This window comes from Panthera tigris, chromosome B1 (genome assembly GCF_018350195.1).
Source record: "Panthera tigris isolate Pti1 chromosome B1, P.tigris_Pti1_mat1.1, whole genome shotgun sequence".
NCBI classification, from domain to species: Eukaryota; Metazoa; Chordata; class Mammalia; order Carnivora; family Felidae; genus Panthera; species Panthera tigris.
In genome coordinates this window covers 41,076,071-41,091,125 of record NC_056663.1, presented here as the reverse complement: position 1 = coordinate 41,091,125, position 15,055 = coordinate 41,076,071, and the positions used below count along the sequence as shown (strand labels likewise).

The window sequence follows — 15,055 nt, the reverse complement described above, 5'->3', positions numbered from 1 at the left end:
TAGCACATGCCCGCCAGTCCCGGAGCAGATGGCATAAGACATACGGTTTCCCCACCTTGGCCAGCATTCCTCTGTCTCTCCCAGAGATCTGAACCTCCCCGCCAGCCACTGCCTTACTGTGGAAACCAACATTTCTGATTCTGCCAGGATCACTGATCAGGAAAAGGAAAGAGGAAAAAAGGGGGCTGACAATATAGTAACATTCCAGGGTCCTAACATTGGAGGACAAGGAAAGAGCCATTAGGAAGGTGGATATCGTGGGGAAAATGAGAAGTTGTAATTTACCCAGAGAATTAAATTGAATAAAAAGATTCAATTCAATTGAATAATTATGTAAGATAATTCACTTCTGGGTTCCTTTTTAAAAAAATATGTTATGAGAATACATCCGCTTTAGGTTGTGTTCCCACAACAAGATCAACACTTTGATTATAATATTAATTAAACGAAACTCTTTTTGTGTTGTATCAACAGAAAGCAAAGAAAGAGGTGTGGTTTGCTAGATGGAGCTTGGGATCTGGAGCCATCCCACAGGAGATGGCTCTCTGTAAGGAGAGCCTCAGAGAACATCTGCTTCTCAGTGCCGTCCCCAGGATGGGTGGGATGACCTAACTGAGCACCCAGCCAGGGCCCGGACCATAGCAGGTATTCACAGCAGGAAAGCAACGATTATTAGGAATTCCAATAGGTAAAGGACAGTAACAGGGAAGTCGAAGTATACTCATGGCAGTCTAATCAGGAGTACGGGTCACCTGGGCAGCTGGGCACATCCATACTGGCAAACACAGCACCCTGTCCTCGCAAAGGGCACATGTACTTTGGCAGCAACTCAGGCCAGGTGATCCCTGGTTAAACCCGACGTACAAGGGCAGCTGGCAGTCTCGGAACAGAGACTACCCCTCTGGGCTTCCCAGAAAGCAGGACTAAGGGGGATGAATTACCTTCTGTAGGTGACAAGGACAAGGGGCAGCTAGGTGGAGTGTTTAGGGAGGGGTATGTGCTACGGAAAGGTCTTTTTTTCCCAAGGAAATGAGCTCATCCAAAAGAATGCACACTGGAGAGAAATCTGCCTAAATGTTAAAACAACATTAGCATCAAAATGAGAAGGGGGAGGGTTTGGTTTGGGTGCAGAGAGATTTGCATGTGAAATTCTACAAAATTGCCAGACTACTTGGGAAACTATTTTTTGCCATGGAAACAAACCCCATCTGTACAAGGTTTGTGCTTGGATAAGGCTCTCTTTAAATACCATGAACCTGGCTCCAATTTCTTTTATATAAGGAGGGGAGTGAGGAGGCGGGGAGTCCAGCTTTTTATTTTTAGAGGCAGGAGTAAGTCACATCTTAGCGGGGCCGCATGCTCTGTCTGCACAGTGACGTGGGCTCGCTACAACAGCGGCAGGGACAGGAGCCCAAGGAGACAGAGGTGTCTGGGAGACGCTGTGTCTCCAGGGAAGGGAGGCTGTAAAATTCAGATGAGCATCCATTCTGAGGAGGGAAGACAAACTGAGGCCTGCACGGATTTTCCCGGACTTGGCTCTGTTCCCGCTGCAGTCAGCAGGTGTCAGCTATAATCACACACCAACCCGCCCTGGTGGCTCCCTCTGCCGTGGCTCCCTCCACCGTGGCAGCGCTGAGCCTCCTGCCGCGTGGCTGAGCATCGGGCGGGGCGTGCTCTCTCAGAAACGGTCCTGTTTTCCGAGTCCTGGCTGCCCTATCAGTGAGCAACCTGATAGGTTTGTTTGTCCTTTGTAGCAGAGCCCTGCCCCTCCCCCCACTCATCTCCCCTCCTCCCCTGCGTGGCCATCAGCCCCCTCCCCTCACAGACAAACACTGTGCACCCTCTGGTCCCACACCAGGCAGCCTGTCCCCGAAAATGATCCTCACTTCCAGCTTTATCCCTCCACCTTGCACTGCCTGCCCCCACCCCCAGTCTGATCTTACATAAGCGAGCCGGCTCAGCTTCCCTCACTTGGTTCCCTCGAGAGGCCGTGAACCTGCCACTCTGAGCAGCATGTTTCAGGGGCCGGCACTCTGGACTTATGTCCACCATGTAACATACCTGGGTGTGCCTTGTTAAAACACTGCCATCTCCAAGTCTGAACTCCTGAGAGAAATACATTTGGGGGTGACTATTCACGTCCAAAACAGGTCCCTTCCTTCAAGGTTATGACAGCTTCACCCTCAGCCCTAAATATTTTGCCAGGTGTGGCCATTGTGCTGCCAGCACCAAATGGAGTGAGAACCTGACAAGGCTCACCGCTCCTGGAGATTCCTGGACATGCTGACTTGTGACCACCAGCTGACAAAACTCAGTTGACACACAGCACTTTGGGGAACACATTTGTTGTGTAAAACGAATCCCACCTCTGTGAGGGAACCTGTGGCTGAGAAGTGTTACCCATTTTCCACCCCACTCCTGATCTCCAAATAGTAGCAATTACCGCAGGTAACATTTGTGTAAGTGAGGTGAGATTTCAGAGGTAAAAATAAAAGCAAAACACGAAAACCCTCCAGCTGCTCCTGGAACAGCCCTTCCTGAAGGAGAGGCAGGCAGCCTGCCTTCTAGAGGCCCAGGCTCTGAGGTCTGGGGCCAGGGCTCCCAGTATATGGACCCAGGCAGGCTTACCCAAGCGGGGCTGTGTGGGGAGCCGCCCCGGGGAAGCAGCAGCCTGACGATGTCCAGGTGGTTGTGATGGACGGCCACGTGCAGAGGGGTCAAGCCATTCTGCTGGGGGCAAGATGGACAAAGAGAACAGCCTTCACTCAACTGGCTTTCTACTAGTGATCCCTTTAGCTACAAGAGGTGCCATTTTGGGATGTGTATCACTTCTTTTACAGAGTTACAATCTGGTTAAAAGGTCATTCCAAAGCCAGTCTTGATCTGAAGTCACCCGAGAGCATAACCAGCCAGACCCGGGGCTACCCCTACCTCCCTCCTACTCTCCCCCCGTTCCTGCAGGGCCTGGTGGACAGTACAATTAACGCACTCGCTCAGAGGAGGCCACCAGGTTTTCCTGAGGGGACAAGGCCTTTGTCAGAAAGACAGTCTTTCCAAAACCCCTTCCCCCAAGATGGCGGCCCATTCAAAAGATGGACACAATAGGCATGGGTAAGAGAGGTCATTCCCAAGTAGCAAAGTTTATCCTTTGCTCTGGCCTCTCAGGTGAGAGAGGGGCGGGGGGGGAGGGGCGCGGTGGTGGAGTTCAAACTCACTTTTCCAGCAGCATTTGGATGTGCGTCCCGTTCCAGCAGCACCTCGGCCACCCTAACCTTCCCATACTTGGCAGCCACATGGAGAGGGGTAAATCCTTTCTGAGGAGAAACACAGGCTGTCCGAACCAGGGGGCATCAGAGCTGTCTCCCCCCCACCCTCCAGAGAAAGGGCCCATGGCAAAGGAGGTATCCTGCCTTAACTGGAAACGCTGATCAAATAAAGGACACAGCAATTTCTGATCCTTTCAAGAGGCCAAGGCCCCAGAAATTAGCAGGCTTCCTCTGATTGCACCTGCACCTCTCGTGATGGAGCATAAAACCACCTTGTGCTGTTATTCGACTACTAGCAAGTTGAGGGCAGGGGTTGAGCCTTAGCCCTTCTTGTATTCCAGAACCAGATTTGTCCAGACCAAACAGCTATTTCATGATAAAGGGATGAAGGCTGGGTGGGTGGATGAGAAACTACAGTTTACCACCTTTCTGGGGAAGGATGACACATCAGGCTCACAGATGGCAGCCAGGCTGGGGGTGCTGGTCCTCCCGGCTGCTTTCAGCATCATCAAGGCAACACAGAGGAACAGGAGGGAACGCCCAGCCCACACCCCAGGCCCGCTGTAGCCAGCTGCCTCCAGAGAACAGGAGGAGGAAGGCTGTACCTTGGTCATGCATGCCTGGGATGCTTCCTTTTCCAGGAGGGCCAGGACCGTCTCCACATGGCCCTCTCGGGCTGCAATGTGCAGGGGGGTGTGCCCAGCGGTCGTGGCCAGGTTGGGATTGGCGTTATTTTCCAGCAGGAGCTTCACCATGTTTGTGTGGCCAATGCGAGCTGCACAGTGAAGTGGGGTCTGGTCATCCTGGAACCCAAAGTGAAACCAAAGAACAGGGAAGTCTTCTTAATCCAACTTCTCACTTTACAGAGAAGGAAGGTGAGACTCAGAGGGGGTAAGTGACTTTCTCAAGGCCACACAGCTAGTATGATGAAGAGCTGGGATTCAAATCAACTCTCTGAGTTACAGAAATAAATATGCTCTCTTGTGGACTCCTCACAACTACCCTTCAACTTAGCTGTTATTTCTATTGAATTGCCCAAAGGCTCAGCCTTCCCATCTCTAAAATGGGAACAGTAATATCTACCTCTTGGGCTATGGCGAGGATCAAGCAGGTAGTGCCTAGAAAATGTTTTGCACAGTGTTTGGCACAAAACACGCACTCAGTATGTTGTATTTGTTCTTACCGTCTTCCAAGTCATGTCTGAGTGGATGTTTGCCTTTCTGTTTGAAAGGGGTCATGGGAAAGTCTAAATGGCTGAAGGGGAAAGATGACTTTCTTTTCCCACCCCTGTTCCTCCTCCTCCCCTGATACTGAAGGGGTTCAAGGGTGAGGTCTCTGTGCTCTTGGGCCCATTTGGGAGACTCCTCGTGTGGCCCAAGCACAAACCACTGTTCCAACTGTAAACACAGCCGCTGTCTTCTGGGATGTAGGCAAGCCCCATCTCGGTCAAAGCCAATCACCTTGCAAATTCAGTAGCAATTCTTTCTCTCATTCAGCTGATTCCTTGAGAATACCTTTTACAACAAGGAGGAATCTTCCATTTTTAGATCAAGTAATTCGGACTGATTCTTATTGGCAACATAGTCTCCAAAAAGTTGCTTCTCGGGGTGCCTGGGTGGTTCAGTCGGTTAAGTGTCCGACTTCAGCTCAGGTCATGATCTCACGGTTTGGGAGAGTTTGAGTTGGGCTCTGCGCTGACAGCTTGGAGCCTGGAGCCTGATTCAGATTCCGTGTCTCCCTCTCTCTCTGCCCCTCCCCCACTTGTGCTCTCTCTCTCTCTCTCTCTCTCTCTCAAAATTAAATAAGTAAACATTTTTAAAAAGTTGTTTCTTTTCTTACGCCACAACTGTCACCAACATGAAACTCTTTCAGCCCAAAAAACTCTGCAACCTAGCCATGTTCTTTAGACTTTCATTATCCTAAAGAAACATAGATCTGGTTCAGTCGGTTGAGAGTCTGATTCTTGATTTCAGCTCAGGTCATGATCTCACAGTTTGTGGGATCGAGCTCCATGTCGGGCTCTGTGTGTAGACCCTGCTTGGGATTCTCTCTCCCTCTCTCTCTGCTCCTCCATGCACTCCCTCTCTTTCTCTCTCTCAAAATAAATAAATAAACATTTTTTTAAAAAGAAAAAGAAACATAGGTCTGGTCTTCTCAGAACCCCTGCAAAGCAGAATCTGAGCAGTTAGCACAGACAATGTGGGAATGACAAGGAGTCTTTGTGCCACAAGCAGTACAGCCAGGCCTCTAACAAGGATGGATTTCTCTTCAATGCGCTTGAATTACTTACATTCCAGAATCCTTCCCACCTCCAAAACTCACCTTGGCCTTGGCATTGACTTTGGCTTTGTTCTGGAGCAAATATTTGGCCACTTCCGTGTGCCCGGCTCTGGCTGCCATGTGCAGTGGGGTCTCCACTTTCTGTAAAATAACAGAGTTATAGAAATGTTCACACGTGCTGAGTTTCCAAAAGGACACATGCACGGTTCCAAAATGACAGCCTGGAGTAACTTGGTGGCCTTTTGTCCAAAGGTGGAGTTGCCCCAGCAAGCAGCTCCGTTGGCCTTTAGCCTGCTGATGACTGGTATCTGTGTGTGTGTGTGTGTGTGTGTGTGTGTGTGTGTGTGTGTGTATGTATGTATATGTGTGTTTTCTAGGTATAATTGAAGGTAAACCCCAGAGCTAATGAATGTTAAAAATTATAAATGTATTTCCAGATAACACAGAAGTTCCCAAATTACTGCCTAACATAAAATTCCTAGGACTTACAGATGTGTGATAAATTTAATTGGGAACGCATCAATATACACACATGTTCTTCCCAAATCTAAAGTCTCTCCTATTCTGAGAATTCTAGCTCTGTTCCCAGAGAGGAGATCTTAGGATCACTAGCTAAGCTCCTCTCTGAGCTCTCGGTCCAGAGGAAAGAACCCTTGCCCTCCCCATGGGCTTACCACGTTGGAGACGTTGGGTGATGCCCCCCGCTGCAAGAGGTTCTTCACGATGGGCAGGTGCCCCATGAAGGAGGCCACATGGAGAGGTGTCAAGCCAGACTGGAACACACAAGAGAGGAATGAGAACAGAGGAGCCTTTTCTGCTCCTACAAAGAAGAGAGCCAGATGAATCTAATGCTTTCTTGCTTCTAGGTGCTCCAGAATGGTTTTCCAAGAAAGGGGAGTTAAATGAGATGGGTTTGCTTCCAGGAAAATGACTGGCAGAAGAAAAAAATCACTGCAGGGTCATTCTGTCTGCTTTACAACTCAAAAAAAAAAAAAATTGTATCTGATCTTGGAAAGGTCCCTGAAATTCTACACATGTTCTCTTATTTGGTCACCCAACTGATCCCTTCAAGAAGCCCAGGCTTGTACACACATGTGGCTAAGAACAACGAGTCTCAAGACAGCTTCTGGATGAAGACCAGGGGCAGAGACCATGTGCCCATCTGCAGAATTCTCCTACCTCGGTGACAGCATCAATGGAAGCTCCCGTCTTCAGCAGCAGCTCCATGACACGGATGTGGTTCTTCTTGCAGGCGATATGCAAGGGGGTAAAGCCATTCTGCAGCCCCGCACATAGGGAGACAGACAAGCAGGAACTTACAACACTGGCCCAAGGAGCACCCAGACCACCCATCAGTGATTCCCAGTGGCCGGACCATCAGTGACTGTGAACCACGCAAGAGGCAGGCGTCTCTCGCCTTCTGCACCATGTATGTTCCTGAACAAGTTGTCTATCAACCCTTTTAAAAATTTTAATCATATTTTTGAATGCACAAAAAGAGCCTGCTGTTTAACGTTTCCTTAAGGGGAGACTGACAATAAAGAGTACTTTTGTGAAACAAATCATGTTCCCTCTCCCCTGAAACCACCAATCATTTTTAGTAAAGTGGATCTCCATATAGCAACTCTGCTGTAGATGTAAATTCCACAAGGGCATGGATTTTTATTGTTTGTTTTTGTTTGTTTTTTCAGTGCTTTATTCTATTAGGCAGTGGTTCTCAAAGTTAGGGGAGGGGAGGGGACTTTGTCCCACCCACCCCAGGGACACTTGGCAACATCTGGAGACACTGCTGTTGTCACAACCAGAGGAGGAGGATATTAACATGTAGAGGGTGGGGGCCAAGGACACTGCCAAACATCCTACCAGGCACAAGCCAGCCCCCCACAACAAGGAGTATCAGACCCAGAATGTCAATAGTGCTGAAACACAGAAATCCCCCAAGTACCCCCAAATAGTCCCTGGCATGTGGTAAAAGCTCCGTGACAGCTTTCTGAATGAATGAAGGGGCCATCCTTGTCAGACTGGAAGCTCTCCTGCCTTCTAAATTCTCCCCTCTGGGAGTGGGCAGAGAGGACATGGTGGTCAAGGCCATGCTCTGTGCAGAGTTCTGGCCCCACCAGATCCCTGATGCTGTGTCCTCAAAGTGCCAGGCCTGGGGAAAGAGGAAGAGGAGCCATAGTCCCAGGGGACAATTGGCTTTAGGCGAGAACTTTCACCAGCACTGTGAAAACTCTAAGTCCGTCAGCAGAGGAAGGATGTTTAGCTCAGCCCATTGCACTCACCCCGCCAAAGCAGGCAGTCTATAGGCAGTCTATTCCTCAGCATTGGGCTGTCTCAGATGGAGTGGCTCCCCCAACCCACATACATACCACGGACACGGCTTCTTAGCCAGATCTCCGGGGCTCAAACCCACCCCTGACCTCAGCCCGTCACCAGGGCCATGGTCATCAGGGTGCAGAAGGCGATACCCAGCTGAATGTGGCAGGGAGTGTGGGGGTTACCATCCTGCCTCCTGGGCCCTAGAAGGCACTGCCACTATCCAGACCCCAAATCTCAGGGGTACCTCCAGGCACCAACAGGTGCCCTTCTCACCAAGCTCAGCCACACAGCTCAGTCCCACCTGCCTCAGCCTTTGACCCTCTGGCACCCTCTCCAATAGCCTCCCACTCACCAGGGCTCTGGAATTTGGTTTGGCTCCTTTATCCAAAAGGACCTTGGCTACTCTGTGATGGCCGCAGTGGGCTGCCACATGGAGTGGGGTCAGGTGGTCCAGGGTGATGTCGTCTATCTCCGCGTTGTATTGCAACAGAAGTCGGACACAGTCAAGGTGGTCTCCCTGAGCCGCCATGTGAATTGGAGACAGGCCATTCTGGGAGAAGAGGGAAGAGAAGCAGTTGTAAGGGAAATGAACACAGAAATTCAAGGAGATAATTCCAACCTCATTCCTACTTCTTCCCTACACGATGCTTCCAGGCAGCTCCTAAGTGAGTTTGGTTCACTCTGGCCCCTGTGGTCATGCTGGTCTCTGACTACACTCTCCTTTCTACCTCATCAAATCCTCCAAGCCAGCTCCAGCCAGGCCCACCTCTCCCAGGAAGCCTTCCTTGACCACCCTAGACTTCTGTGGGCTTTTCTTACCTGTCACTCAGACCTTACTCATAGATTTGCTGAATTGTATCTATAACTAACTTACCAGGTGTGTGTATCTTCACTCCTTACTTATCAGCCTCTTAAGACCAGTGACTATGCTTCATATCTCTCATATGCCCCACAATCCTCATATATGCATGTAACACACATAGTGATCCTTAATTCAGGTGGTTAGGAACGAATGAATGAATGAATGAATGAGCACAACATGGAACTCGCATCTAAATCCCTCTGTTCTTTGCCCCTAACAAATCTGTATCACTTAAAAAACTTTGTTAAAGACTCTCATGGTTTCTTAGGTGGCAATCTATTTTAAAAAACATTAAAGACAGAGGAGCCTCTTCACTCATTCATTCACAGATTAATTCAACAAATATTTATTAAGGGATTAATGAGCACCAGGTATGGGTTAAGCGCCAAGGAAACAAAAGAGAACAGATATAATCCCTGGCCTAAAGAATTTTATAGTCTGTCAGGTAAAAGAGTGGAAACAGATACATTGTTGCTGTTCAGTGTGGTAACATCAGGAAAGGCAAGATCAAAGCACAGAGGTCCACAGCAGGGAGGATGGGGAGAGACGGCTTTCAGGAGGAGGTGGTCCTGAGCTAGGACTTGGCCAGGAAGACAAAAGGGGAAGAATCTGCCAGCGAAGGGAGCAGTGTGTGCTATACCACAGAGGCAGCCATCCTTGGGGAACTCAGGGAGCTCAATGCAGTTAAATCCCAAAGGAGGGCAAAGTGTGATGGGGGCTTGGAGCTGGGTGGGGGGCAGGCAGGAGTTGGATCATGACAATCCATGAGCTCAGGAGCTGGGATGTGAGCTCTAAGAAGAGGATTTTCAGCAAGGGAGATACACAATCAGGCTGCAGGACAGCTTGTATTTGTGTACTAGGTTGCCCTGTGTCACCTCAAAATCCACATGTTGGTGGCGCCAGGGTGGCTCAGTTGGTTGAATGGCCAACTCTTGATTTCAGCTCAGGTCATGATATCACATTTGTGAGATTGAGTTCTGTGTTGGACCCTGTGCTGAGCATGGAATCGGCTTGGGATTCTCTCTCTCTCTCTCTCAAAACAAATAAACTGAAAGAAAGAAAGAAAGAAAGAAAGAAAGAAAGAAAGAAAGAAAGAAAGAAAGAAAGAAAGAAAAGAAAAGAAAAGAAAAGAAAAGAAAAGAAAAGAAAAGAAAAGAAAAGAAAAGAAAAGAAAAGAAAAGAAAAGAAAAGAAAAGAAAAGGAAAATCCACATGTTGAAGTCCTAACCCCAGGAGCTCAGAACATGATCTTATTTGGAAATTGGGTCATTGCAGATGTAGTTAGTTAAGATGAGGTCGTTAGTGTGGGCCCTGATCCAGTATGACTGGTGTCCTCCTAAAAGGGGGAAATTTGCACACAGCCCCTCACACAGAGAGAGAATGCCTCTGAAGGCAGAGGTCAGGGCAATGCATCTACAAGCCAAGGAATGCCAAAGACTGTGAGCAACCACGGGAAACCAGGAGACAGGCTTGGAACAGATTCCCCTTCACAGCTCCCAAAGGTACCAGCCCTGCTGACACTGATCTCAGATTTCCAGCCTCCAGAACTGTCAGGCGATGGGCCTCTGTTGTTTAGGCCACCTAGCGTGTGGCACTTTGTGACAGCAAACCAACACAGCTCGTTGCCACTTAGTGAGTTTTACGGAGGTCCTAACTTATTTCCCAGTTGAAGAGTCGGAAGTTCTCAGTGAAGAATTTTCATGACTGCCTTTTTAAGCCCCATCCCCATAATCTGGGTAATATAAAATCATTACCAACTTAGGAACCTTTATGTAAGTTTAAACACAGGACCCCTGTGGGAAAACGCTGAGAATTTCCTGATCTGACAACAGAAGGTAGCAGTTCTACCTTCACTTATCCGAGGATTTTTACTTTTATATTATCTCATGTGATCATCCCAACAACTCTAGAGACGGGTAGAGCTCTACAGATGAGGAAACAGAGGCAGAGACAGAGTAAGGGACACACTCAAAGTCACACAGCAACTCAGCCGTGGATGGAGGTTTAAACGAGAAATAAACTGGCTTAGGAGAGGATACATCCTGCCTCACCCCCAGCCCCCGACCAATCACACACGGACACACACAAAGCCAGCTTGGTGCTGTGAGTCATGACCCAAATTACAGGTAGCTGTGTAGAAAGACTCCCATGATGATCTGTCACGGAACGGACGGCTTTCATGGTTATGGGCTATCTGCAACTGCCCACACAAGACCTCTGGGGAGGCTGTGAATGGGCCTGGTTTCTCCCTTGTTCTATTCTCACACCCTTCCAAATTCACCCCAACGAAGTGGGCAGAAGGCCTAGGGGAGGTGTAAGCAGTACGAGGTGGTCTGACAGCTTTAGCCCCAGGAAGACTCAGGAGCTGAAGGAGGGGCCTTTGCTCTGGCCCTTCATGGACCTTGAGAGGAGCTATTCTGTTTTCTTTTTTAACTTCACTTCAGTCTGGCCCAGGCTCTAAAGACTTCTTGGGGTGCTTAGAGTCTGTCTTTTCTTGGAGCCAAGATAAAAGACACAAGGGTTAATCTAGAGCTGTAGCAGGCAAATGACAGTCTGTGGGTCAAATCTGGTCTGCTGCCTGTCTTTGTAAATAAAGTTTTATTGGAACATGACTGCTAGTTTGCATATTATCCATGGCTGCTTTCCTACAACAATGGCGGAGTGGAATCATTGCAACAGAGATCATGGCTTGCAAAGTCTATCTGGCCCTTTAGGGAAAAAGTTTGCCGTGCCTGAGATAGATAATAGTTAGAGCTATACTGGGGCTCCTGGGTGGCTCAGTCACTTAAGCGTCCGATTCTTGATTTCGGCTCAGGTTATGATCTCAACAGTTGTGAGTTCCACCCCCACATCGGGCTCTGTGCTGGTGATGTGGAGTGTGCTTGGGATTCCCTCTGTCTTTCCCCCCTGCCCCTCCCTGGCTCATGCTTTCTCTCTCAAAAATAAAATCAAATAAACATTAAAAAAATAATTAGAGCTATACTGAGTGTCTCCTGTGTGACAGGCATCAGGGTACACATCACTGGTTCTGCGAGTAGTATTAGCATCTCTGTTTTTCAGAAGTGGGATTTGATCCTGGGTCCCCCTGACCTGGACCCCTGGGGAAAAGATGTTCCTCACAGGAGGGAAGCAGGGAAGCACAAACCTTGGTTTTAGCTTGGATGGGTGCCCCGTGGTCCAGCAGGATCTCTGAGATTCGCACGTGCCCATTCCGAGCTGCACAGTGGAGAGGTGTCAATTCATCCTTTAAAAGACAGGGTCCAAAAGAGAAAGCCCCAAAGGCACCTATCAGAGCCACTGGAGGGAAGACTGCCCGCAGTATCACTGCAGCCACAGAAGCGGGGATGCTTCCTGGAAGACCACCTCAACTTCAGCACATCTCACTATGTCTCCTGCTGCATCCTGGCTCCCACTGCGAGCTAGTCCAGGATGATGGAGGCCCATCACTAGCTGGTCCCTGAGAGCCACCACTCCAGCTGTGGCTCTGGAAGGCAGAACTCCCTCCCTGGGCCTTGCCACGGAGCTCGCTGGCACCCACCTTGGTCCTTGTTTCTATCTGGGCCCCGCGGTCTAGCAGGAGCCGCACCATGATCACGTTCCCCCTGCGGGAGGCGATGTGCAGTGGCGTGATGCCGTTCTGGAAGGGAGGAACAGGAACCAGTGAGGGTTTGGCACCTCCCCCTCCAATGCCGCTGCTATGCTCCCCACTCCCCCTGGCTCCCAGCCTCAGCCTGACAGCGGCAGCAACATAAGAGGCCACGCTAAGCCTACCATTAGTCCATTTCTCACTAAGAAAGGTTTCAAAATCTATGAGGATGTGACAGCATGGTGGTTAATCTCACCAATCTGACCGAGCCATGTCTCCCAGAGTCATCGTAACAGATTGGAAGAAAGCCCTGCCCTCCAGGCTTGCCACCTCGAGAATGGGCAAACAGAAACTGATATGCAGGTGATCAGAAACCCATCCATGAGGGGCACCTGGGTGACTCAGTGGGTTAAGCGTCCGACTCTGGATTTCAGCTCAGGTCCTGATCTCACAGTTTGTGAGATCAAGCCGTGCAATGGGCTCCGTGCTGACAGTGGGGAGCTTGCCTGGGATCCTTCGTCTCTCCCCCTCTCTGCCTCTCTTTCTCTCTCAAAAATAAATAAATAAATGTTAAAAAAAAAAAAAAGAAACCCATCAATGAGCAGCCTCAATAAACACCAGGCGGTCCTACCCATGGTCACTTGTGCCATAAGGAGGAAATTCATGGTGTTAAAGCAAGAGGCAGAAGCCCAGAGGCCAGACAAGCCCAAACCCCTGGCCTGAGTGCGGGGTCTGCCAGAGCACCTTACCTGTGGCGTGAAGTTGACACTGGCGCCCCTGTTGAGGAGTAGCTGGGCCACGTTGAGGTTCTCGTAGTGAGCTGCGATGTGGAGGGGGGTGAATCCCGTCTGAAGCACGACAGAGGGGGAAACAACTTGTCACAAGCCTCGCACTGTCATTTTCCATCTCAGAATCAGCACAGGGATTCTGGAAATGTTGGCAGGGCCAGAGGACCCGATGTGGAAAGATTTTGACTGATGAGAACATTTGCTGAAGGGATCAAGGAATGCTTTCTGGCAAGTCATATTCAAAGCTAGGTCCTACCTCTGAGGGACCCACGTTCTTTGTACTGTGGTTCACGTGGACAAACCATGCACTAGCATGACCTCCAACTCTGCAGGGCCCACTCACATGAATGGTTATTTACAAAGCGATTTGAATGAATGAATGAAAAGTGCTTTGGGGTCCACGATCTGAGCTCTAGAGATTGTTTCAGCCCTCTAAAGGGGTGTTGTGACTCAGCTGCTGGCCAAAGGCAGCCCTTGGACCCTTCCGGGTCATTGTCATTATTCTGTCCTATAACCTGAGACCATGCCTAATCTGGTCAGCAGTTTTCAGACAAAACTCAGCGACCGTGGGCTGGAGGGACCGTGTGAATAGCTCAGTGCAATCCATTCCCACTGCAAGAGAAGTAATTAACTTATAGATAGTGGATCAGTAGTGCCTCAAAACATCAGACAGCTAGCTGTCCAGGCCCCTGGGGAGCCCTCCCAGTCTTCATCTCCCCATGTGGGGACACTTCCCTTCCTCCACTAGGGGCCAACCAGGAAAAGAGGGGTATAATTCTAGAACACCACCCGCTAGATTCTCAAGTTTCACTCCGGCCAGAGACCCAAGCTGCCCTGGACACTCCTCTGGATGACCTAGAGCAACAAGAACCATTCCTGCTCCACACCAAGCATATCTCTCCTGGTGTTCACCAGGGGTTTAAAGTGAGGCTGTCCACTGTAACTCCTACGGGTCCCAGCAGGAATCTGAAGGCCCTGTGGGAGCTGGTGTTCAGTGTGCATGGCTGGTACCACCTCTGGCCTCGGCTCATTCTTGGGGAGCCTCTGTAACCCATACGGCTCCGTGGTCCAGGTACTAGCCTTCTCCTGGTCCTCCTGGGCCTGGCTGCTCTCACCTTGGAAAGCACGTCCGGGTTGGGGTCATTCTGCAGAAGCACCGCAGCTGTCCGGGTGTCATCATTACGGGCTGCGATGTGCAGGGCAGGGAGGCGCACCTTGCCCTTTGTCCCGTAGTTGATGAGGTGTGCCACCACGTTTTCATGGCCCTGCTGCAGAGCCACGGCTAGAGGAGTGAAGCCGTCCTGGCCAGAGGAAAGGAGGAAAGATGCATTTGCTCTGACCGTATCTGACCACTTGCTGTCCTCAAGCCAGGACCCACGCTTTCACACCTCAGGGCTCTTGCTCATGACGGGCCCTCAGCCTGAAACGACTTTCTTACAACCCAAAGCCCTCTTCATCTGTCAAGCTCAGTTTAAATGCCACCTGGTCCCTAAAGCCTTTCTTGGCCCCACTTTCTTTCTCCGTAATCCCACAGAGCCTACAGCCACTAATTTTCCTTTGTAACTCGCTCCCAGTCTCACTGCGTGCTCTGAGGGCTTTTCACTGCCCTCTGTTTCTCTGCCTACCCTTTCTGTCACCCGATCCACTGGTGCCAGGCCAGTGCCTTCAACATGGCAGAAGATCACTCATTTATTCATTTCATGAGTATTATTAACACCTACCAAATGCTAGAAACTATGCCAGGCACTGAGGATTTGATTGTGAGCTACTGTCATTAATCCCCTCAGTTGTGTGCTAAGGGGAACAGGACCCCGTGGACTGGCAAAGCAGAATGAGAACAAAGTCATGTAATTGTTGGCTCTATCTAGTTCAATTTCATCACTTCATCAATGACAAAACTCAGGATCAGAGCTGAAATGACTCATGGTTTATGGCAGGATCCTTTCTCATTAAGG

At 49.7% G+C, this 15,055-nt stretch overlaps 1 protein-coding gene across 2 annotated transcripts in view; it reads right to left on the bottom strand.

The window, feature by feature from the left end:
* ANK1 (ankyrin 1) overlaps window positions 1-15,055 on the bottom strand; it is a 217,389-nt gene that overhangs the window by 56,450 nt on the left and 145,884 nt on the right. Inside the window, exons 6-17 of one of the 2 annotated variants that reach the window (XM_042983382.1) lie at window positions 14,216-14,401; window positions 13,062-13,160; window positions 12,265-12,363; window positions 11,872-11,970; window positions 8,218-8,415; window positions 6,726-6,824; window positions 6,221-6,319; window positions 5,589-5,687; window positions 3,872-4,069; window positions 3,216-3,314; window positions 2,629-2,730; window positions 2,062-2,106 (exon numbers count right to left, since the gene is read on the bottom strand). In XM_042983382.1, coding sequence (XP_042839316.1) covers window positions 2,062-2,106; window positions 2,629-2,730; window positions 3,216-3,314; window positions 3,872-4,069; window positions 5,589-5,687; window positions 6,221-6,319; window positions 6,726-6,824; window positions 8,218-8,415; window positions 11,872-11,970; window positions 12,265-12,363; window positions 13,062-13,160; window positions 14,216-14,401 — 1,422 coding nt within the window. The remainder of the gene's footprint in view (window positions 1-2,061; window positions 2,107-2,628; window positions 2,731-3,215; window positions 3,315-3,871; window positions 4,070-5,588; window positions 5,688-6,220; window positions 6,320-6,725; window positions 6,825-8,217; window positions 8,416-11,871; window positions 11,971-12,264; window positions 12,364-13,061; window positions 13,161-14,215; window positions 14,402-15,055) is intronic. The other variant, XM_042983383.1, reaches the window with a different exon arrangement.